The 26,224-nt window shown below is 39.4% G+C and overlaps 1 protein-coding gene across 9 annotated transcripts in view; it reads right to left on the bottom strand.

The window, feature by feature from the left end:
* The window catches only part of ADAMTS19 (ADAM metallopeptidase with thrombospondin type 1 motif 19), a 467,308-nt gene that overhangs the window by 15,225 nt on the left and 425,859 nt on the right, over positions 1–26,224 (bottom strand). For all 9 annotated transcript variants that reach the window (XR_014838760.1, XM_085014505.1, XM_085014501.1 and 6 more), the window contains 3 exons: positions 23,575–23,710; positions 18,353–18,557; positions 15,060–15,212 (listed from right to left, as the gene is read on the bottom strand). Coding sequence is in view for 8 of the 9 variants with exons in the window: in XM_085014505.1 (XP_084870631.1) it covers positions 15,060–15,212; positions 18,353–18,557; positions 23,575–23,710 (494 nt within the window). In the remaining variant the exon portion in view is untranslated. The remainder of the gene's footprint in view (positions 1–15,059; positions 15,213–18,352; positions 18,558–23,574; positions 23,711–26,224) is intronic.

Raw genomic sequence — 26,224 nt, 5'->3', positions numbered from 1 at the left:
GTGGTTTAACACGAGGGAAGTAGCATTCGCAGCGGAGTGGACCTCGTAAGGAAACTAAGTGATGACTTCTACTGGAAATTATTAGCACAGCATTCCTATTCATTTATGTATATGTTTGGCAGTTCCATCTTTCAACTTTTTAATAAAGTGAGTGTGAAACAAGCATACTCAGGAACAAAAGTTAGGTTTGTTTTTCAGGATTTGCTATTTATTTTGGTCAGTGTTTCAACGTCTTTTTAAAGTAGTTCATCTGCTTTATTTAACACATGGGCATTTGGGATTGAATCTATTCCTAGAGGTCAGACACTTGAGGATTTTTTTGCATATGCCTTTAATTAAATCATCGTTTGGTTTTACGTGCAAACTATTTTTGTCTCTTTAATGAACATGTTTGCAGATAGTGCAAATCAAGGAAATGCGTGTGGCAAAAATCAAGCAGATTGCTTATGAATGATCAGCAGAGAACTGAATATGTTCGGAAAGGTCGTAATAATCTCCTCAATCATTTTTTTTAAATCAAAGTACACACTGATCCCCACAATGATGGAATAAAAGAAGATGTTTTGCATTAAGAAGCAATTAATAAACACAGAGTTTTGGGCATAGTTGCAATTCTGTCAGTGCTGAGCCTATGAATCAGAGGATGTTGCAGAGGTGAAAAAAGACTCTCAAGACTCTTCTATCACTATCCTCCCCATGAAACATCTTTCACCCTGTCTGGAAAAGACAGTGATGGAACTTCCTTGTCAAATAAAATACTTTCCAGGTCTGGTCCCACAATTCCGTGTCAAAAATGGATCAGAGCTCTTTCAGAAGCCATGTTAGAGAAGTGCTGTTTTTGTTTTTGGTTTTTTTGTTTGTTTGTTTGTTTTTTTTTTTTTGCTTTTTGCTTTTCTAGGGCTGCACCCATGGCATATGGAGGTTCCCAGGCTAAGGCTAGGGGGTCTAATCGGAGCTACAGCTGCTGGCCTATGCCATAGCCACAGTCACGCCACATCTGAGCAGTGTCTGTGACCCATACTACAGCTCATGGCAACGCTGGATCCTTAACCCAATGAGCGAGGCCAGGGATTGAACCCGCAACTTCATGGTTCCTAGTTGGATTTGTTTCTGCTGCAATATGACAGGAGGTCTAAGAAGTGTGTGTTTTGTTTGTCTTTAATACATAAAGTATGGATTTAGAATAGCAGAGAGAACATTATATAGTTACCTTTAACTTATTCCTACCTGAAATAAATGAAGTATTTGCCACTTCACAGAGAAACTTCTTAAGCATGCTTTGCTTTCATTCATTGCTTTCCTTCTAGGCGAGGCAATACCTGATGTCAGGTGTTCCAGCCAAATGAACTCAAGAAAATGCAAAAGAAGCTTCTTGGAAGCTTCTTTTTGCATTGCAAGCTGGAAGCCTGCCAGCTTCCTTGAAGCTCAATCTTAAGCACCTTTTTGGCTTAAATAACATGTTATTTGAATCAGCATGGATTTATTTTTTTTTTAAAAAAAATCACATTTTCAAGTACTTTGATATACCATACAGGAAAAGGTCAAGAGAGTCATGTTGACACAAAATTATATAGGACACCTTAGTTTTCCTGGAGAAAGATAAGCTAGTTATTCTTTTGTGGTAAAATATGTGAAACATTGCAGTTGTTACAGAATTAGGGTCAGAACAATGAAATGGATCAGAAGAAAAGAAATACAATGCTTAGATAAGCAATACATTTTTTGCTTACTTGATGAGAAAGTTTAAGCAATCATTTACTCAACAAACATCACCGAACACAGTGCAATGAATTATCTGGTCACTCAGCAAAGAGTGAGAAGGGTAAAGGGTTAATTAAGACAATCTTAATGAAAGAGCAACAATATCACGCAATAAACAATTGAGAAAAATTAACGTCCTCCATAAGTGCAAACAGATTTTGCTATTTAGTGGGGAAATTGGGTACTTGAACTGGTCTTTAAAGGACTTTTGGATAGTTGGAAAAAACCACATTCTTGGCAAAGAGACGTTTACACAAAAGATGTGGAGATTGCAGGAGTACAGACTGTTCAGGCCTAAGCTTAGTGGAAGAAATGAATTAATAAGAATAATGAGGCAGTTCTAGACAGGTAGTTAGGAGCAGAAAATAGGAAGCTTTGAATGTCAGAATGAGTATCTGCGAGTTAACAGCAAAGCCAATGACAGGCTCTGGAAACATCTGGACCCTAAGGCAGAGTGATGAGGTCATCCCTGTGAACGGATGGATCTGTGAGAGAGGACTGTGGGGGTAAGGAAGCATATGAGAAATGACTGCTCTAGTCCTAGTGAAAAAATAAGGACTACACTAACACTGGGAGTGAAGAGCAACCGGGCAAAACTCTGCCTGTGTATGGAAATGCCAAGGGCAGCTTCCGCCTGGGCATCCGGGAAGATGGTCTTGACAGTTTTCAAGTAAAAGGAAACGCAGAGTGAGATACCGTTTGAAGAAATAAAAGGAGAACCTTAGTTTTTTAAATGTACAAGATTCGGAGTTCCCGTCATGGCGCAGTGGTTAACGAATCCGACTAGGAACCATGAGGTTGCGGGTTCGATCCCTGCCCTTGCTCAGTGGGTCAAGGTTCCGGCGTTGCCGTGAGCTGTGGTGTAGGTCGCAGACGCGGCTCGGATCCCGAGTTGCTGTGGCTCTGGTGTAGGCCGGCAGCTACAGCTCCGATTCGACCCCTAGCCTGGGAACCTCCATGTGCCGTGGGAGCGGCCCAAGAAATAGCAAAAAGACAAAAAAGACAAAAAAAAAAAAAAAAAAAAAAAGTACAAGATTTGAGGAAACATGGAAATGCCATTGGCAGAGTCTTAGAGTAGCTAACTTTTGAGAATAAAGAAAAGCAACCGCCCCCACCTCCTGCAAATCCCTCTAACCGTGGCTCCATTTCAATGAACATTCTTAAACATACTTTCTTCTCTTGCTTCTCATGATGTTTCCTCCTAGTTCTCTGAATACTCTTTTTTTCAGTCTCTTTTGCTAGCAGTTGCTTTTTTTTCTCACGTGCCTTCAAAGGTGGGAGTTTCTCAAGGTTGCAGGTTTTTCTTCCCCGTCTCCACTCCCTCCTCAGCTACGCTTAAACTTTAAAATGTTGGAGTTCCCGTCGTGGCGCAGTGGTTAACGAATCCGACTAGGAACCATGAGGTTGCGGGTTCAGTCCCCGCCCTTGCTCAGTGGGTTAAGGATCCGGCGTTGCCATGAGCTGTGGTGTAGGTTGCAGACGCGGCTCGGATCCCACGTTGCTGTGGCTCTGGTGTAGGCTGGTGGCTACAGCTCCGATTCGACCCCTAGCCTGGGAACCTCCATATGCCGCCCGAGTGGCCCAAGAAATAGCAAAAAAAAAAAAAAAAAAAAAAAAAGTCAACACTACCTACATACTGATGATTCCAAAATGTGCATTTTCATGGCGCACCCCTCCTCTGATCTACCTGAGGCCAATATTTAATTCTTTGACTGGCACATGAAACACAGTTCAAATTATCATTCATAAACCTTCTCCCTCCACTTGATTCTTTTCTAGGGTTTCCTATCTTTTAACACAGAACCACTATCCACACAAGTTGGTCTGACCAGAGAGCTAACCTGGGATTCCCTATAAACACATTAAAACCTCCTTCCTTCTCACCTTCCCCACAGACAATCCCCCCACTTCTGTTCATTTTAACCTCATAACAATTTCTCCAAGCCAACCATTTCTTCCATCTCTACTGACACTACGATACAAAGAGTCAGCATTTATTGAGTTCATGTGTATCGCACACTTTGCTAGCAACTTTACATAAATTATTTCATTTGGATTCAGTAATGTGTCTGGCAGAAAATTCAGAATCCAAACCCAGGGCTGTCTGACTCCATACATAAGTTATCTCATCAATTCCCTAACTTACCAAATCTTCTCCCCTCCCTAGAAATTCTGTAATATTCTCTTAGCATTTCTCCATATCCATGACATCGATCATTTTTGATGCTGCAGTCTAAAAAATGTTAAGTATTGGAGTTCCCATTGTGGCGCAGTGGAAATGAATCTGACGAGGAACCACAAGCTTGCGGGTTCGATCCCTGGCCTCACTCAGTGGGTTAAGGATCTGGCGTTGCTGTGAGCTGTGGTGGAGGTCACAGACGTGACTTGGATCTGGTGTGGCTGTGGCTGTGGCTGTGGCTGTGGCGTAGGCCGGCAGCTCCAGCTCTGATTGGACCCCTAGCCTGGGAACCTCCATATGCCATGGGTGCGGACCTAATAAAAAGGACAAAAAGCCACACACACAAAAAAAGTTAGGTATTAAGAAAGAGCTTTCTTTTAATTTCAGACAGAAACTGTCAACACGTTTACAAAATTAAAAGGAAAATTGTAAGCACAGAAGATCCTTTCCTTCAAGGTAATTCAAATACACTGTTCTTTGTATGTCTGTACAGAAAAGTTTCCATATGTATAAAAAAGAATGCATGTGACTAACTTTAATTCACACCATCTAACTCTTCTGCATAATTTTTACATGCTTAATAGTAGATCTTGGAGAAATTTCCTCATCAGCATATAATCAGACTTTAAAAAACTACAGTATTCCATAGTTTAAACTCAGAATGATGATTTATGTAACTAGTTAATGGATATGTGGGTTGTTTCTGAATGTTTGCTGTCCCAAACAAGGCTGCAATGAGCATCTTCATATATATAGTTGGCAAATTATGTGAGAATGTCTTATAAGGAACTTTTATGACAATGGGACTGTTGAGTCCAATGATGGGTATATTTCAAAATACGATGCCATTTTTTTTCACTTATCAAAATGATAACGAAAAGCTTGATAACCTCCAATCTAGAGGTCGTACAGGGAAACATATGTGGAAACAACTGGGCAGAATACAGTGGCATCTGCTCCCTTTGTATGGCAGCCCCCAGGGCATCCCTCAGCCCTCTTCTCTCCTGTTGCCACTGAGCCCTAAAGTTGCGTGTGTGTCTTTATTTCTAAAAGGTGGGTTAGTTTTATTTCTTATACTATGTGGACTCATACATATTCTGCATATAGGAAATAAGGTTATAAATGCATATTCTTCTAATCCATTCTATTTGTGTTTGGTCTCCTAAGGTAAATCAGTCATTTTCAGTAGCTCAAAGTATTTTTCCTTGGACTACACACATCATTGACCCTGGACTGTTAGTTTTCCTTGCTTAGTTAAGAGCATTTTGAAATTCAGAGAGACAGGTGCTTTGGCATATATTACAGAAGGGGTGATGGAGATTAGGGAGTCTAAGGAACTGTTCTTCTGCATCCAAGGTCGATGCAGGTTGTACTGTGGCTGCGTGGATGCTGGAGTGCCACTCCCTCAGCCTGAGGCAGAACCAGGGCAGAAATTACTAAACTAATTTTCCCCTCCAGTACACGTCACATCCACAGGATGTCTTTCTAACTGGCTGAACACTGCATATTTTTTCATGCATTATATACATGTTCTTCTGATCGTCCTGGTAATTTGGTTTTGTCTATCTCTAGATAACCTGTGTTATGTGATGAACATATTCTTTATGACTTCTAAGTAAAAAACATTCCATGCTAAGACTACTGACTGTCATTTTATAACAGTTATCAAATTTCATTCTATTTTTATGTGAAACTCCTCCTCTGCCCTACTTACGGAAGTTCGATGTCCCTGAAATGAGTTTTGCTATGCTCCATGCTCCATCCTCTAAAAGAACATTGAGAGTAATTTTCAACTCAATGACATCTATTTTCTGAAAAACTTTCAGGTATGGTGTAGGAGATGAAATTATAGATGGCCTGTAACATGAAAGCACTGATACCATTATTTTAAGAGTCTAGTGATTTTTCAAGGATCTGTTAGGAAGACAGTATTTTTAAGTCCTGTAGATTAAAAAAGATTATCTCTTATTTTCCAATCCAAAGGATGTTAAACACATGTTCTTATATCTCTTTATAATAGTTATACATATATATGAACATATGAAACACACATTATATATACATACACACATACCATATGCATACACATATAATAAAAACACTACTTCAATCTCTCTACATTACAGTTTTCTTGAGGTAGTAGACATACACACATAGTATGTATGCCTCATTTTTTAAAAGCTAATATATTTCTGCTATGTTCAATCATACCAGCCAAATGTATTTGACTACCTTAAGCAATTTGAACATTTTGGAAATTCAATATTTTTATATATATCCAAGGCAACAGATAAGACTCTCAGGAGATCTTAAAAATAAAAATGATAACAATGCAAAAAAATGTCCCATTCTCTGGCAGTGCAAAGACACAGAGACAAAACAATGCGATAGCCAACATTGTGGGGATTTTGTGCCTGGTTTAGAAAACAGCTATCTTTTTCAGATAGAATGATGAGTAGCAAGAGTAAATGCTTGGTGGTGGATGTATCTAAACAACATAATAGAAAATCTTTCTTGAGAAAAAGCATCTTACTTATCATTGAGTAATTTCTTTAGTATGAACAGCTTACAGAGAGGGAAGTGTATTTTCAAAGTAAATTTCCCTAAAATGCAAAGTATCTCTTCTTTAGAATATCTTGGGATATGTTATCTCAATGTTCACATGTTCATTTATTTTTTTTGTTCATGCCCATGGCATGTGGAAGTTCCCAGGCCAGGGGTCAAACCCATGACACGATAGCAACCTGAGCCACTGCAGTGACAATGCTGGATCCTTAACCCACTACCTCACAAGAGAAATCTTCAATTTTATATATTTAAAGCCAAGTCTACAATCTTTGATTTCTTTGATTCACTGAGTGAACCAACAGACAAAACAGAGGAAAACATAAGCAGAACACTCTTTAACATAAATTGCAGCAATATCTTTTTTGATCCACCTCCTAGAGTAATGAAAAAAAATGAACAAATGGGCCCTAATTAAACTTAAATGTTTCTACAAGGAAACTATAAAAAAATAACAGCAAGGAAACCATAAAAAACAATAATGAAAATACAACAGAATGGGAGAAAGTCTCTGATAACGAAGTAACTGACATACAAATATCTCACACAGCTTTATTGTGAAACAAACAAACAACCCAATCAAAAAATTGTCAGAAGATATAAACAAACACTTCTCCAAAGAAGACAGGTGGACAAAAAGCACATGAAAAGATGCTCAACATCACTAATTATTAAATAAATGCAAATCAAAACTATAAGGTACCACCTCACATCAGTCATAATAGCTATCATCAAAAAGTCTACAAACAATAAATGCAAGAGAGCATGAGGAGAAAAGGGTACCCTCCAACACTGTTGGTGAGAAGGTAAGCTGATGCAACCACTGTAGAAAACTGTATGGAGGTTTCTCCAAAAAGAAAATATAAAACTACCATATGATCCAGCAATCCCAGTCTTCGGCATATATCCAGGGAAAACTATGATTCAAAAAGACACATGCACCCAAATGTTTACTGCAGCACTATTTACAACTGCCAAGATATGGAAGCAACCTAAATGTCTGTCAACAGATAAATGGATAAAGAAGCGACGATGCATAGATAGAATGGAATATTATTCAGCCATGAAAAACCTAATTAATGCCATTTGCAGCAAGATGGATGGACCTAGAGTTATCATACTAAGTGAAGTAAATCAGAGAAGGACAAACATCATATGCTATCACTTACGTGTTGAATCTAATAAAAAAGATACAAAATGACTCATTTATAAAACAGAAACAAACTCATAGATTTCAAAACTAAACCTATGGTTACCAAAGTGGAAACTGTGTGTGGGGGATAAATCAGGAGGATGGGATTAGCATATACATACAATTAAATATAACTAACAGGGACTTACTGTATAGCACAGAGAGGTCTACTCAATATTCTGTCATAATCTATGTTGACAAAAAGAATGGATATGTGAATATGTATAACTGATTTGCTTTACTGTACACCTGAAACTAACATAACATTGTAAATCAGCTATACTCGAATAAAATTTTAAAAAATAATTCATTATGATAGATTCATATTTGTTTATGGGGTAGCTGCTCAGATTTTCCTGTCTTATGAGAATATTTATAATTACAAAAATGATAAGCAATTATCTTTTCCAAATATCAATTAACTTGTAGATACAATTAGAAATTAATTCTGAATAGAAATGCTAATACATCTCAAAAACAGTTTTCTGGATTACAGATTATTTCAGTTTGGTTTCATTCTACAAAGTTTCTCTAGCTAGAAAAAAAATTTATAAAAGTAGTCTTTGAAATTTGAATCATGTAAGCTTTCTTAAAGTGTGTCACACTAAATAATAAATTAGCTACATGCTCTATAAAAGAGATCTTTAGTAAAAGGAAAAAAAAAAGAGAAATACTATAGTCTCTCTTTGAGATTTGCAGCATTCAGAAGAATGTTAAAGGATCTGAAAATTCCTACAACAAAGAGTATTGGCTTACTCTTTATTTGAGGATTTCTCATACATGGAGAGTATATCCCAAGGGACCAGTTTTGGATGGAACGTAATTTGGGGAATGCGAGTCTGAAGATTTCATAAATTAACATGAATTTAGTCTCATAAAAATGATGACATTCAGGTCTTCAGTAAATGCTGATTTTTTCTAATCGATCTCTAGTTCCTCCATAGCTATTCTCATTTCATTCCTTTTTTTTCTCTAGCTTTGGAATATACTTAACATTTTCTATTTTTACATTTAATTTGGTTATTTGCTGTCCCGCTAATTATTTATTTAAATTTGAATGGGAGATCCTTCTAACAAGTGATTGAACTTCCCTCGTCGACCCTGTAACAACTCAGGAAGTTTAGTTGTTATTAAACCGTATAGATCCTCATTTGGATTCTGAAAGGTCCTGCTAGTTGATTTAAATTGGGGTGGGCGTATGCAGCACTGGGTCAGTCCAGGCATGTAGGAATCCACAGTCCTAAGGTCCCAGCCAGGACACCGGGTAACAAGGAACCTCTTCTTTGTGATTTTTGGTTCTGAGTTTTTTTCCTTTTGATTTAACACAGAAACACTGCATTGAACACAGGCATGTATGATGTATGATTAAAAACGTGGTATCACCTAGTCGCTTATTTTAGAATATTCTTGATCACTTGATCAAGTTTTGTTTCTTTAAGTTTCTTTCAATGATTCCTGAATTTCCCTTCAGGGGAGAGAAATGTCTTTTGCAATTATTCACAATTTCCTACCAGTGGTGCTAAGTCACAATTACCATTGTCAAGGTTAATTTTAAGGAGGGACGAGCCTCTGTGTAGAAAATAGAAGGCATTTCATCAGACCAAGGACCCTGTGTGATTTGGGAGTAGCCGATTAACTTATCCAGAACTTCAAATATTTTGCACATGATCTCTTTCTCTAGGAATCCACTATAAGAAAGAGGAAAAAATAAAAGAATTTTTTTTTTTTTCAGGGACAGGTGAAATGTGCAAACCAAGCCACTTACATTGACTACTGCCCAATTTGTATAAAGGCAAAATGCAAAACGACAAAGTAATAAATCTTCCATTCGTCTTTCTACACAAGTATGTCAGTGAAGAACCTTTCATGACCTTGTTTCTTTGATCTTGCACTTGACCATTATGAACTGCTTTAATTTGATAATTATGCAATACGAGGACACTGAAAGGTTATAAATCTTGATCACACAAAGCACAATTCGAAACCTGGCAAAATGTACACAATTAATTTAAGATTCTTTTTGGGCTTCTCTTAAAAAATTAGAGTGCTAACTAGTTAGGAAAAAGAACACTTATTTGTCTATAGTTATTACAGAGTCCTAAGCAATATATCAGATGGATTCCAATAACATCCAAAGTATGTGTATTAAGAAAATTATTTTTACTAGAAATAATCCAGATACGTGCAGGTCTTTCATAGTTACGAAAGTAAATTATGAAGCATCAAGACGATGTGAGTTTTAGCCACAACTTTGTTTTCAGAGAAAATGGAAAAAATTATTGTGAAATGCCATTATAAGATTTGTAACTACCTGGAACTAGAGAAGATTTACCAGGAAAATGATTTACTAGTAATTTAAGTGGAATTGCTAACTTAAATCCAAATTTTATAGTTAGAAAGCATGTATTCATCTGATGTAATTGTCCTATTCATTAGAAAAAAACTTACCTTAGTTTTTAGAAGCCCCTTCTATTCAGATGAATATACGGAATACAGTTGTTGTTTCCTTTGGCAGGAGAAGTTAAAAATGACTCACTACACTGCAAGCTTTATATTTACTATTTCTAAACAAAGTTCTCCCCTACCACCTGTATAATTAAATCGTTGAGAATGATTTCTTGCGCTTCCAGCATTATCCTGAATTATCACCAAAGACTCGTAAACTCTTATCAGAAAATCTATTCATCATGTCACACTCTGATATGTGGCCAAAGATTCTCATTTCCTAGAATTTTAGAGGACTAAACTAAGTTCAAAGTGCAGAGTATAAATTGACTCTAAGACTAAATCAAGATTATGTGCGATTCCGAGGTGTTTTATCTTTATACTTAAAGAAGTAGAAACCATGTACTTATACTGCATGGAAAAGTTAACTCTATAAAAGCTTCATGAAGGACCACATTCTGTGGATAAACCATTATTCTTTTATTTGCTCCTCTACTGGCCGCTAATACTGAAAACCAGAAGTTTTAGAAGGTCAAATAAAGGCTGAAAGGTCAAATTCAGCCAGAAAATATGGCGTTTCATTAAACTTAAGAGACTATGTTGTTTTTTTCAAGTCCGTGTTCCACGTTTTGTAAAGCTTAAAGGAGTAAATAGAGATTTATTTATACTGCCAGGAAACATATCAGTGATGTTTTGCTGTCCTATCCCAGGAAAGACCCTTAGGCCATAGCTATATCAGAATGTGACATGATTACATCAATGGTTAACCCAAGCCAGGGCAAAGCAAAGGCAAAGTTCGGGTCCTATTTTTGCCAACTTTCTAGTCCCAAGGAATAAACAATAACATTGTTTAATATACTCTGTGTCATATCTACTTAGAAATCAGAGGTAACAATTTCACGACGGGCGATTTTTCTCTTGGAGTATACCTGGATCTATAATTTTCCTTCTCAAGTTGAGAGCAATTTTCCCATTGTTTACATGAAAACACCAAAAACATAAATGCTAGAAATCATACAGGCTGATACAAACGCAGTAGACACAGTTAGAGGCATAAGCTATATTCTTCGTAAGCTTCCATGTAACCAATTTTACATTGGCTCATTAGTGGTCAATGGCCTTGAGAGAGTGGGAAAAACTGAGAATATACATATTTTAATGGATTCTCTAGTATTCATCCATATTATTGAGACAGGAACAGGATTTCAGAGCTAGACTTTATGAACAGTTCCTTGAATAATCCCGATGAAAGCCAACACAGGGCTTTAATCTTAAATTCACTTAGGTATATGAAGAGTTGAAAAACATTAGTAGAATTGGAATGAAACAGATTAATTGACTTCAGAGGTGCATGGAAATAGACCCATAACTGCACACATCTTGTTTGTGTTCTTCCTTCAGGAACACAGCTGATTTGAATAAGAGATCTAGGTGCTTCTTCTATGAATACTTTGATCATTGGAACAATAATCACAGCACTATTCCTTTTCTCTGTAATTATTTTGGGATGGTCCTCATTTTAACATGAAAGTGATATTTTAGGAGTAAAACAGGAAGGGAGAAACCAATAAAGTTCACATGGAGCAACTGGCTTTAATTTGTGCATGCTGTTTGAATCTGCTATGTTGAAACCTCAGCCATAAACAGAACAAAGAGAAAGCAGCTTAAAGGAAAAGGGCAGAAATCTTCACACAAAGAGAACAGAAAATGCAACATACCTGGATCGTCTACATAAGCAAACAAAAAGGCCGACCAACAAAGGTTCAAAGTCATGGTGTAAAAATGCGTATTTTCTTAGTGCTATCCCTGACTTTCCTTACTCGAAAAGGCTTGTCGAGCTAGGTAGCAATGTAGGAACATAACAAAACCAATTTGAAATAATTCAATACAAGCATATTTATAAACTACACACATGCAAATTGTGGTAAAATTGAAAAAAATTTTTTTCAGGCTTAGTACGGAAAACCAAAATCAATGTTTTCTCTAATCTCCCCAGTTAATTTTGACTTTGCTTAAGATCTGACCAGAGGCCACCTAATAGGCACATTTGTTAATCAATAGTAATAGTGTATGTCACAAAAACAGGATTTGCTAGCTATATTTCCATATGCAGCAATGTGGGCACTTAGAGTTCTATGTAATCAATCACCAGAAAGACTGGATCTTCTTTTTTTTGCACTAACAGGCTGTGTTTTTTGTTTTTTGTTTTTGTTTGTTTTTTTGTAGTTCACTAGAGGTTAACATTTATCACTTAGAATCTTTCTATTAAAATTAATAATGTGGGAAAAATATACCTCAGGTATTCTAGTAGTTTTAAAACTTTCTCTTAAAGCAGATTTCCTTTAAGGAAAACATCGAGGATTTGATGAGTCAAAATAAACAAACGCTGAGTTTCTGCCCCTGAAATGGAGCAAGAGGTGATCCTGCCCCCTTCAAGAAAGCCCTTCCATTTCCTCAAGCTAGTTGATTACCTTTCGCGCCAAACAAAGTGTTAACAGAAAAACATCTTGAAAACAATGGTGGTGTCTATTTTCCTTATTTCGCCCTCAAGGAAAGAGGTATTCAGTGGCTTAACCACTCAGCTCATCTGCTCCAGGAGGCAGTCCTAAGTGTCCCCATGTTCCTTGACGTCCAAGCCACAGTCTTATCACGCACCTCTATTTCCCTCTCAGAATTAGGGAAACATAAACCCTGAACATGAAAGACACTATGTGCGGTTAAGGTGGCATTCTCTTTTGTCCCAAAGTTGGTTCCTCTGGATGTACGGTTTCCTGACATGGTTCACCAGTGAAAAGCTGGATGGATTGGGCTGAATAGTCCCTAATTCTGCAGCCAGGGGTGGATTTACCTTGTTTACAAAGGCAGGCTTTAGAGTCCCAGTGGAAACTGTAAATGTTCTAAGCTGTGGAAAGAGTATGTAGTTCACTGTGAAATCATATTCGATGTTACTAGGCCAACGTTTAGTAGAGAGGAAAGGCATGAATAATTATAAGAAAATAGATTTATCATGGATTTCTTTTTGGCTAATCTTGAGGAGGCTAGTTAACCCCAGGGCACTGTACAAGGAAAATATTTCTTCTACAATACTCTTTAGGGTTATTTATCAATAGTTACCACTGCTCCCTTCCATGTCCTGGCAACTATCACTTTTATTTCCATTTATAAAATAACAGAGAAGGGGAATGGGTTTATTATGTCTCTTCTAAGCCCTAGAACTTTGATTCCATGATAACAAGTATATAATACCACACCTGAGTGGAGCAAGTACAGGGGACCATTTGATTAGTACTTAACATTTCTGAAAACTAGTACTTGGACAGATGTTTTCACCCAGATAGGATCAGAATTTTATCTTAAAACATGGGGTTTATTAATACTTTGTAGAGTGAATATGTGTGCTGTTTTCTATAAGCCATGTATGAGGCGCTTGTACAGATGGCCAACAAGCACATGAAAACATGCTCAACATCACTGATTATTAGAGAAATGCAAATCAAAACTACCATGAGATACCACCTCACGCCAGTCAGAATGGCCATCATTAATAAATCCACAAATAACAAATGCTGGAGGGGGTGTGGAGAAAAGGGAACCTCTGCACTGTTGGTGGGAACATAAGCTGGTACAACCACTATGGAGAACAGTATGGAGGGACCTTAGAAATCTAGACACAGAACAATCATATGACCCAGCAATCCCACTCTTGGGCATGTATCCGGACAAAACTTTCCTTGAAAAAGACACATGCACCTGCATGTTCATTGCAGCTCTATTCACAATAGCCAAGACATGGAAACAACCAAAATGTCCATCAACAGATGATTGGATTATGAAGAAGTGTTATATATACACAATGGAATACTACTCAGCCATAAAAAGGAACGAAATAATGCCATTTGCAGCAACATGGATGGAACTAGAAACTCTCATCCAGAGTGAAGTAAGTCAGAAAGAGAAAGTCAAATACCATATGATATCACTTATATCTGGAATCTAATATATGGCACAAAGGAACCTTTCCACAGAAAAGAAAATCATGGGCTTGGAGAATAGACTTGTGGTTGCCAAGGGGGAGGGAGAGCAAGTGGGATGAACTGGGAGCTTGGTGTTAATAGATGCAAACTATTGCCTTTCGAATGGATTAGCAATGAGATCCTGCTGTGTAGTGCTGGGAACTATGTTAGTCACTTATGATGGAGCATGATAATATGAGAAAATAGAATGTGTACATGTATGTGTAACTGGGTCACCATGCTGTACAGTAAAAAAAAAAAAAAAAAAAAACTGTATTAGGGAAATAACAAAAAAAAATAAATAAAATGTAAAAAAAAGAAAAAAGAAAAAAAATTCTTAAGTATTACTATTATCATGATTAAACTTAATGTTCACCTGCCAAATAAACTGTGTCTACTTGGTTTGACCAAAGGACTTTCAGAATTCTGTTCCTTTCCATTTCTTCTATATACAACCCCAAGTAACAATGGGGAAAAGAATGCCTTTAACACATTAAGATGGGAATTCCCTTTGTTTAGTTCTGTCATTATCTTCCTTAACTATATTCTGAATGCACTTATCTGACAGTATTCTATTTATTAGGTAACTCTTAGGCAAAAATATTCTGCATAAAACTGTATCAACAAAACAATAACAGACAGAATGTTTTGAGAGCTTCCTTTGTGCCCCAGATGTTAAGTACTTCATATGTTTTATCTTACTTATTCTTTACATCAGTTTTATAGAGATCGTGACCATGGACAGACAGGCAGGATTCGAACCTGATATATAATACCTCTCCCTTCTGTGATCTTTACCTCTATCCCTCTCTCCCCTAAACTTCACAGTGTGGGGTATGGTACCCGGGGGCAAGGCTGACATCACTGAAACTTAATACTGAGAACGCACTCAATTGATTCTCACCTTAGACCAGTCACCCATTCGCCACACATAGCACTTGGAATAATCCTCACAATCCTCAGCCTCCCGCGGTCTGGTGGAAAGGACGCATTTCTTTCGAGGGTTGGTACACCTCACGGTCCGATGACGGACGCCTTTGCCACACTTGACCGAACACTGGAAGATAACATCAGAGAGTGTGGATAGAGTTGGTGATTGGGAGATAGAGACTGATTATCAAATGACGGGAGGAACTGGTTGTAAGCATCCCTCATAAGCCTAGCACCCACCGAGAGGTTGGAAGGAAGCAGGGGAAGAAAAGGACCAGACTACACTCCAGCAGCAGAGGCCAGATGAGGCTCAGGACACCACCTGAGAGGTGGATGGGTTTCAGAAACACAAGACCATTATAACAGAGCGTCTTACAACAAGGGATTGTTTTTGAAAGACAAATAATAAATGACCAAAATGGAAAACGCTAAACCTGATGGACATCAAATGTGTTCATGTCATGATGTAAGGAAATCTATTTTCCTTTTGTTAAGATTTCGTTTGTTTTAGCCTTAAGACATGTTTGTGAAAAGGACAATTTCTAAGAGAACATCCTTTCTCACTAACTTTTCTTAAAGCGAAAACATTGAACACTAAGCAAAAACCAAACAGCTTCTCTGCATAACGACATGCCCCTAGAAATCATCATTCTAAATAGTTATATGGATTGAAAATATAATTCCAGTTTAAAATAGTTTAGTTCATGTCATGAATAAATGATGCTTGGATGATGATGGTGACCTAACAGGGAGGAAGCAGGTAAGATGTAACTGATACTTTCATTTATACTGATGCTTCCCACGGCGGACTATGAAAAAGCCTCTCAGTTTTATAAAGGGATGCATCACTGCTTATCTGGACCCAGGGACCAAAATGGCATTAGGTGGGAGAGGGAAAGGAGGGATGAGAGGTATGGCAAAATTTGAACAACCTAATTTATGCTTGTGTCTGAGAAAGGTTCAAAGAAAGGAATGCGGGTACATATTCAGCAATGACGTAGAAGAGGAAGAGCCACGCAGATTTCAGCAGCTATCTTGCTGAAAACTTAAGCACAGAACTGATGACATTCTAAATATAATAAACCTTGTACTACTGAGGAATTGTCTCATGATTTATGGCTCATACTTGAATGTATTGAGCTTTAAAGTGAACTACATGTGTGACACGGCATTTTACTCTACATTTGTATTTTCTGGTAATTGAAACTCACCCTAATCTCCCAAACTGAATTTTTAAATTGAATCAAAAGAGACATTTTTTTAGTCGTACGCTGCATTGGGGCATATTACTTCTCCCAGCTTGTGCCACAATTCCACATGGTAGAATATTTCTGACTTATTTGTGAAAATGTTACAGTTAGGCTGGAAGTAGGGTGTTTTTGTTTCTCTGATGTTTATGTGAATCTTTTCTCCAGATTCAACTGATCCACTGTGATGTAAAATTGGACAATTCATTCTCAAAGGTATATAGCACAAATGAAGAAGAATCTACTCAACAAAATCTTTTTTTTTTTTTTGAAGAATGAAGCAGTGTATTAACCTTGCAGCATTTGTTCTAATGCTTCTTGGCAGTGATCACCTGTCTGGTGATTCTGTCCAGATCTCTCTGTGTCTGAGGTATCACCTTGAGGCCCCTATCTTGGTCCTTTCCCATCATTTTCAGCCCCTCCAGGGCTCTGAGGACCTGGAGGGCCATGCTCTCAGAGCCTCTGCTGAAGTGGCTAGTACAGCTCAGAAATAAGGGAATGTAACACTATTTGCAAAAATTTTTTTTTTTGTGGGGGTGGATTAACTGAAGAACATTCCCCAATTTTATTATCTATGGTACCTTAGCCTCAATTTTCAAAAGAATGGCTAGTTACTTCAACCTAGCCCCCCCCTGTTTCTCTCTCTTTTTTTTTTTTTGCTTTTTAGGGCTGCACCCACGGCTTATGGAAGTTCCCAGGCTAGAGGCTGAATCAGAGGTACAGCTGCCAGCCTACACCACAGCCACAGCAATGCCAGATCTGAACCACATCTGCCGCCTACACCACAGCTCATGGGAATGCTTGATCTTTAACCCACTGAGTGAGGCCAGGGAAAGAAGCTGCATCCTCATGGATACTAGTTGGGTTTGTTACCACTGAGCCACAACGGGAACTCAAACCTAGCACTTTTTAATTGTCATTTTTATACCCTAGCTAATATTCTGAAATTAAACATACAAATGATTTTGCTTGGGTGTATGTGCGCATGGGTGTGAGTATGTATGTGTGTGTGTGTGTGTGTGTGTGTGTATGTGCATGCACCCAAAATGCTCACCTAAAATGCTTCAGAGTAGCTAGAAAGATAAGTAAAGACTGGGGCTAATTATTATGAGAAGATATGTACCATGAGAACAGAAAATAAGCATACCCGTTTGGCTTGGAACACAGCTGCATGCTACACACTATAAGTTGCTGGGCATGCTGCGTAGTGAGCCAGGCAGCACTGGGTTCAAATCCTACCTCCAACACTCAAGTAGGATTTTGGGTAAACTAACTTTTCTGAGCCCTAATATTATAAAGTGGTGAAACTGTTAACTTTTGTGAATTGGGGATTAATATCAACAGATACTTAAAAGTAAAATTCCCGCTCACAGGCAGTGGTTGTTAAATGTTAATGTCCTTTATTCTCTCTCTTCTAAATGCTCAGGGATATGCAATGAATCAAATGTGTATTTTCTTATGTGCCCACTAAAGAGTATACTCATGGGGAGTTCCCATCATGGCACAGTGGAAATGAATCTGACTAGCATCCACGAGGATGCAGGTTCAATCTCTGGCCTTTCTCAATGGGTTAAGGATGCGGTGTTGCCATGAGCTGTGGTGTAGGTCTCAGACGCTGCTTGGATCTGGCATTGCTGTGGCTGAGGCTGGCGCCTGCGGCTCCAATTCAACCCCTAGCCTGGGATCCTCCATATGCCACAAGTGCAGCCCTAAAAAAAAAAATATATATATATATATATATATACTCACAACATATAAATAACAAAGCTGGATTTTAAAATGTACTCAATCTGTGCTTTTGATTATGTTACACTATTTATGGGGTAAAGAGTAAATGTCTGTGTCTCTCCTACCTTCAAAATTATTTCTAATGAGCGTATCCCTGTTATTACCAGAAAAATCAATAACAGGGACTCAAACTGCCATGCAGAGATTCTGACTATGATACAACAGGACCTTATAGAGGCTAAGAGTCAGCAAAGCAGAGGGAAACGGAGAAGCAGTGGGGCGGGGACCGCACCTCGGACCACACGCCCGCCTCCCACACAGTCATGCAGTCCTGGCCCTCGCAGCGCTGGGCGGAGGCCGGCTTGGGCCCCATGCAGTCCCTCTCCCGGGCTCTGATCAGGGTGCCATTGCTCAGCTGTTGGGTACAGGCCACTTGTCTGCTCTGCATCCCTTTTCCACAAGTTCGTGAACACGGGGTCCATTCTGTCATCATCCATCTAAAAGTAAAGCAAGAGTCACTGAGATGAGTTAAAAGATACCAGGGATGATACATTCTGACCCGGCGGGAGTCGGCACAGTGTCACACAGTGAGTTCATACCTTTTTCCCAAGATACCCCTGCTTTCTATTGCTGTGACTTCCTCCTACTTCTTACCTCGGAGACTTGCTCTTAGTAAAATCCCAAGGATTGTAAGAGATTCCAAGGCTGTCACGCTGCTTGCTTTGCCTGCTCCTGCGCCCACCACATGGCCATATTGAAATACCGAGTAAATATCAAACCGCTGACATGTATGAGTTGTTCCTATTCTTTGTGTTTTAACACCTCCCGTGTTAGGCACTACAACTATCATGGGTATTTACAGAAAGGGAAACCAAGGCAAGGAGAGGCGGAGTAACTTACCGAGGGTCACAGGGTTGTAGAGTCAAGAAACTGAAATGAGGCTGCAGACGACCTCATAATGGGACACGTGCAGGTATTAGCAAGGTAAATGAAGCCTGCCCTAGGAGTTCCCATTATGGTGCAACAGGATCTGTGGCATCTCCAGAGCGCTGGGATGGAGGTTCGATCCGCAGCCCCGAACAGTGGGTTAAGGACCCAGCATTGCCACAGCTGCAGCACAGGTTGCAACTGTGGCTTGGATCTGATTCCTGGCCCGGGGTGGCCAAAAAAGAGAGAGAACAAGAAAAGAAGAAGCCTGCCACAGAGAAGTCCCACTTAGCTGGGGAAAACAATCACAAATGCTTATGTCTATCATCTGCTCCAGATCTCTGTGTCTGGGACCTACCCTCCAGGTCCACCTAGAGATGCTTCTTTAGGCTAGCTGCTGTCTAGTGGCAATGTGACCACAGACACTGAAGTGACAGGCTACATGCACAGGGACCTCGTTTTAGAGGTCCTCAGGACTTCAATTCTATCCTTGGATTTTGCCGATTCAGTGACACAACCAATTCCTAAGTATTTTAATACCTAGATAGAGATTCTTTTCCCACACCTCAGAACAGTGATGGATCATGAGAGCAGTGATGGAATCTGCGTCACTTCCACTTCCAATGAGTTGAGATCTACCCTTAGGAACTCTCATTCAAACACCTCCTCAAATTTATTTCAGGAAGGAATTGAGGCCTATGGCAGAAAAGTGATTCATGAAATCTGGTATTTGTGTGAATCTTGTCAATAAAACCCTCTGCCTTTACTGCTACTTGAACAACTTTATAGGGGGATCTAAATCCTATTTCAGCACAGGCAGGGCCATCGGAAGCCCTGAGCCTAACTCTGGGCTCCGTACTAGCTGTGAACATTCTTGAAACAATATTTAGCTATTCAGTTTCCATGTTCTCATTGGTTAAAGTGTTTATTATTATACTGTCTGACACTTAATAGGCATTCAGTATATAGCATGTATTGTCATGTCATGCTCTATCGTGGTGTACTTATAAATGATTCACCTTCATCTATTTTCCTCTTTATCTTTCATTTGTTTAGAAAATAAACCATATGCTCAGCTTGCTCCCCAACAACTTTCTATTTTCACCCCATAGCAATTGTTTTTATGGAGCATCTGCAGCCTAGATCCTTAACAGCCCGGTCTAAGTTTCTTCCTCCAAGAGGGGCGTCTCCATTCAGCCCACAAGGACTGTGCTATATTCCACCCTCTGTCACCTGGATTGTGGCATTCCCATGATACTTATTAGATAGTCCTCAGCTAAATGCAGGGGCTCATGAGCTGTAGAATTTGACCGTCCTTAGCGGTACATTAACTCTTCAAAGGCAGAGACCAATGTCTTATTTTTCTTTCCATCTATGATACTTTCACACAACAGCTCTTCATTAAGTATTTCCTGAAGTGGAGACTGTCTCTCTGTTTTATAGAAAGAGCCTCAATTCTTCCAAACTTACAGAAATCCACATGTTCCCGGCAATGTCCCAAAGCTTGAGAAGGCACATGCTTATGCAACCTCGTCTTCTCATCTTATAATGGCTTAAGCCTAAATGATTTTATGCTTTCGTTAGTGAAAAAGAAAAAAAAAAAATCACCATGACATTTGCACTCTAATACTTACTGCCTCTAATAAAGTTCCCGTCTGCTCATCTATCAAGTATGATGCAGACCTCCCATTTTGCTTTGGAGTCCCCTAGTGGATTTTTCCTAAAGTGAATTTTTACCTTCCAGATCTAGTTTCGTTTCTGCTTCATCTTTTTGCGCCAGGATACCTAAGCTACAAGCACAATTTAAAGCCATCTATTTGCCTTTCCTTTCAACTAGGGAACCCACCATGGAACTATGGAGCACATTAAGCAAATTCATGAAATCCTCAATTTTTTAAGTCAAATTTGAGATCCTTGGTATAATGATAAAAAGTTACTTTTTTCATTCCTTGAAAAACTGCTAAAAAATAACAAACATATAAAATGAATTGTAATGAGAGAAAACATTTCATACTTGAGAATTCATCTAATTTGGAATTATTTCCTTATCTTCAAGAGTCCTTACAAAACTATTTACCAGTGCATCAATACTTTTTATATTAGGTAATAGGGTTACATTAGGCCATGTGGGGACATTTTCAATAAATGTAAATTGTAATTAGAGTATTTCTTACCAGGGTGGGGAAGAAGCAGCAGCAAAGGGAACAAAAGTTGTGCTATGCCAATAAGTCTTGGCAAATTTTCCCGTGATGACCCCTCATAAATGCCCATGACCATTTCTTACTTTCCAATATTTTGGTTCGCCTCACTGACCTTGCTTCTTGGTGGGTCAAAACATACTGCCTCCTTTTCTAAGGGAAAGAAGATAATAATCTTGACCAAAAAGACTTCCAGTCTCCAGCTGCAAAAATTTCTCACTCAGAAATGTACTGACCTTTGAACGCTATGCACTTTACCGAGTCTTATCAAGGCATCTTCCCCCCAAGATAGCTGAGGTCAGTGAATGAACAAAAAAATGGAGTGTACTATACACTCTGCTTCTCCACAGACTAAGTTAGGAAGTGACAACTATGATTTGGTCCTCAAATTCAGCTCATTCGAGATTCCTGATATATCAGAAAAAGTCATTGGTCTTTTATCCAAATAGGAAAGCTATATGGTCCATAAAAGAAATGCTCTTTGGAAGTATGTTAATAATTTATTTAATCCCAGATAAGCATTTTAATGTCTATTAAAACAGATAAAAAAGAGAAAGATAATCCTTAGGAACAGTAATAACAACAACAACAACAAATCCAGGTTCTTTAGCCGACAGGGCAAAAGCTGAAAACTTGGCTTCTCTATCTGTCCAGCAATGAATGGACAAGGTCCAAGTACCTGGCTGTAGGCAACAATATTTGTCATCCCTCTGGTTGCTTACTACCCTGCCTCCTGAAAACAGTTGGTTCCCCTGCTTATCAAATCAGGATTTTAAAAAGCATACAGTTGGGCTTGTACAAAGGGCGTAACCCTATTAAAAGTATTTTAATGTACTTTTTTTTCTTTTGTACATTCTTTTACATATCTTTCTTCTATTTCTTAGAGGTATATTTTTCTCCATGAAGGGGAGGGTAGGATTGTTAGAGCAGGAATGCAAAGGAAAGAAAAAGAAGGCAATCCACTTTTGAGACTTTAAATACATTGCATCTATAGAAATGCAAGTCTTGAAAGTTCAGCTTTGGAGAGGAAGAAAAGATTTTCCAGTATCTTCAAAGCTCCCGTAAACATAGCGTGAACCAAATCTGGAGGGGTTAACAATCGAGTTTTGCACTAAACCAGAAATAGAGTGAACACGGATGCAGGGCTAGTGCTACATCTGAAGGGGGCAGGGGGTCGGGGGGCGGAGGGAGGAACCAGAAGAATTGAGAATTAGCCTGCCAGACACTAATTCCCAAAGAGATTACTGAAGACTGAAAAGCCTCAAGAGAGTTAATTGGCAACTCTGTTGCTCCTTTTCCTCTCACTCCCCATAGGTTGTGGTGGAGGGAGGGTCACGAGGAAGATTATCATAGCTAGAGAGGGCTCCAAAGCGACAAATTCTCTGCACATCTGAGTTGCAGGATGTATACATTCAGTGTGACTCCACTGTAGAAACTACTGGGAGAGGACATCAACTCATACATACACCTTAACTCATGGAGCTTCAGCAGGTCGCTGAGTGTCAGGATGGAATCAACATCCCCTACTCCACGTTCTAGAGGAATCGATCCTGCCTGACACTCTTGTGTCATTCCATCGCTCAGAGTTTGCAGGACTTCTGACACTGGGGCCGAGTCCCCCTCAAGCCCAATATTCATTTTTATATGAAAGCACAGAGGTTTTCAGGAGCCCATGAAGGAAACCATTCCACACAGGCTTGCTGCTAGCCTGGCCCCCAAACCACACTGACGTGCCATTCACTCATCTGGGTGGTTGCTGAGGCATAGGCTTCCTTCTACTCCACTTTAAGTTGCTCAGCACTGCTGTTCTGTGCCCTATTCATGAGTTCCCTGCCTATTTTGTTGCCTATTACTCATGGAAGAAGTGACAGGGCATTGAAGCAATGAACTTTCCAATAACTAGGATGCAGGTCAGGAATCCAGTGATGAGAGCTCAGGAATCAAAGGGTTTGCCTTTGGGACTCTGGGTTGAGAAAGTGAAGGTCTGGCCTTGGGAACCAGATGGACCAACTGCCTCGTTGTTATACAGGGGCCTGGTCCTGTCCAGTCCTGCTTTAGTTTATATCACCATTGGCAAGTCTTAACACCATTTTGGAGAATTTAGGAATGAGCACTAAATGTAACCAAATAACCAGATTTCTGAAGAGGTGACCAAGAGGTTACCAAATAATTTTAATTGCTCCTCCACTATCTGGTTAGGGGTGGTTTTCACACTTTGGACAGTAGTTAAAGTTGAGGTCAATTCTAGCCTTGCTTCTTCAACCCTCATTCCATCGAGTTGCCTATCTTTCTCAGAACTTGCTTATTTAAAGCCTTATACCCTGGTACATACCCACTGCAGTGTTTTTAAGAACCTGTGATTTTGCTGATGAGTGGTAGGACGGGTTACCTTGTTTGGCACGGCTGCTCGTTGCACTTGCGAATCTGTGGCTCTGGCTTGGTTAAGTATTTGCATTTCTTGTTGTCCACGATGCTGATATTCTTGTTCATGATTTTTGTGCAAGACACTGTTGTCTTCCTTTCTCCTGAAAAGAGCAAATAAACATAGAAAGAAATATGAATATAGGCCTCTATTTAATGGATTTAGGAGGCATTCCTAAACTTCTAATTTTTATATTATTTTATTTTATTTTATCTTTTTGTCTTTTTGCCTTTTCTAGGGCCGCTTCCGCGGCATATGGAGATTCCCAGGCTAGGGGTTGAATCGGAGCTGTAGCCACCAGCCTACGCCAGAGCCACAGCAATGCAGGATCCGAGCCGCGTCTGCAACCTACACCACAGTTCATGGCAACGCCAGGTCCTTAACCCACTGAGCAAGGCCAGAGATTGAACCTGCAACCTCATGGTTCCTAGTCGGATTTGTTAACCATTGCGCCACAACGGGAACTCCCAATTTTTATATTTTAAACGAACTTTACATTAGATCAATAAAGATGATCTTATAATTTACGAAACGTGTATCTCTGAGCTTAAGGAAGACAAATGGTAATTTTTTTTCCTTGTTAGCAATTAAATGGCAAGTTCGATAATATAAAGAGATTGTGGTAGTATTAAGATATTAATTAAAGATTTTTTTGTGAAGGACCATGCTATCTTTTGGCATGCATGTGTGCCTTATGAAAGCCCATAAACATGCAAATAAACATGTTTGCACATTTTATCATCTGGCTGCACGCCATCAGTGTTTGGGGTAAGTTATGGGAAGCAAGCTTATCCTGAGCTAACTCAGTTCTTTATACTTGTCACTTCTGGTAAAGGGACAATAATTCTAGAAATCCTCATTCCCTAATGCTCGTCATGTTTTTTAAGAAAACCCCTGGGACTTTTCTCACTTTTCCCCCGAGACCTCAGAAAACTGGCGTTTTCCCTTTCTCTGGTAAGAGGAAGGTAAAAATGACTTAGTTGTAAGCTGTTTTCATTTTGTTTGGAGCCCTCTGAGCACAGTTACTTGACAATACTTTTGTTATTTCATCTTCCACTGAAAAAGCCAACATGTGTGCTGATTCTGTTTCTCTAACAACATCTTACAATCTATATAGGGCTTAATAATCTAATTTAACTTGTTTGACCTTATAAAATAATTAAATCAGCCCATAATTTTAGAGCCAGACAGGTCATGCAGGATTAAGGAAAAAAAAAAAGAAAACCCAAGTCTTTTGGGTCACGGGTCACTATGGAAAGGCCTATTAGGGTCCTATGACTATCATGCAATAAGAATTAGGAAGCTCAGAGCAGTCATACTGGTCATGTCAAAAAGGACAGCCTGGGCTTGTGGCAGAGAGGCCGCCTGTTATTTAACTAACAGAGAAGGAGGCCGGCATTAAGAAAGGAGAAAAGAAAGGATGTAGAGAGAGGGGGCCACTCTGCATGATTTTTAATACCTTTTGACTTGAGGAAGATGGGGAAGCACAGGTAGCAGGCAAAAGAACAGGTATAGGTCAGAATTTCCCCTTGATGACCCTCTCAAAAAACACGCAGTGTAGACTTAACGACAGTATGTAGTATGTTGTACAAAAACATGACTTCATCTCTCTACGACGTGGATTAACTAACAATTTTATCTGTGACGACTGCATATCATGTTATTAAAACTACTTAAATCTACAGTTCCATCTTCTAGCATGGGCAGCACAATACTGACCAAATTCTTTTCTTTTCTTTCCCTTTTTTTTTTTTTAAATGGCTGCACCTGAAGCGTATGAAAGTTCCTGGGCTACGGGTCAAATTGGAGCTGCAGCTGCTGGCCTATGCCACAGCCACAGCAATGCCACAGCAATGCCACATCCGAGCTGCGTCTGCAACCTCCATCACAAGCTCACAGCAATGCCGGATCCTTAACCCACTGAACAGGGCCAGAGATCAAACCTGCTTCCTCACAGATTCAACAGCAGGTCCTTAATCCACTGAGCCACAATGGGAACTTCTGGCCAAGTTATTTTCTGCCTGGAGAACTCAGAGTTCTGGTGTAGTAAAATTTATTCTATGGGAGCTCAACACACAAGAGAGTACCAAGCAGATAGAAGGCCCTTCTCTCAAGTGGGAAAGCTGTGCCTCCTGCCAGGACCCATGCCCCTCAATGAAGTGCGCCCCAGTGGATCAACAATGGGGAGGGCCCTGAGATGGACACCAACTGTAGAGTCATAAAAGATACCATTCAGGACATACTGATTAGGAAGAAGTCATATTTTCTAGGGAGATGAATTATAAGACCGTACGCCTTCCTCCATACAAAAACTGCCTTGCAACAGGATGCATAGCTTGGTCAATGGAGCCTGGGCCAGATGACAGTCATTAGGCCAAGGACGTGATGCTGTGTACCAGCTGCCTGATGGATGCAACTGCTATGCCTCAGAGGTCCACCAGCCTGACCTTGGCAGCTATGCACTCAGGCAAGTTTATGCTAACGTGTAGAGGAAAGGCAACCTTACATGACCCCGCCCCCCACCCCTGCATATGCTTACAGGCTGCCCAGCCTATTTTGTGATAGCTCAACAAGGGTGGGGCAAGACCTCAGACTACATCAGAGCAGTGTTCAAGAC

The sequence above is a fragment of the Sus scrofa genome, chromosome 2 (assembly GCF_054392235.1).
Source record: "Sus scrofa isolate SSC_HxYL_T2T_F1_AM1 chromosome 2, Sscrofa_HxYL_maternal_Yorkshire_Landrace_v2.0, whole genome shotgun sequence".
Classification (NCBI taxonomy): domain Eukaryota; kingdom Metazoa; phylum Chordata; class Mammalia; order Artiodactyla; family Suidae; genus Sus; species Sus scrofa.
Note: the sequence above shows the minus strand (reverse complement) of the source record. Positions and strands in the feature narration are given on the sequence as shown.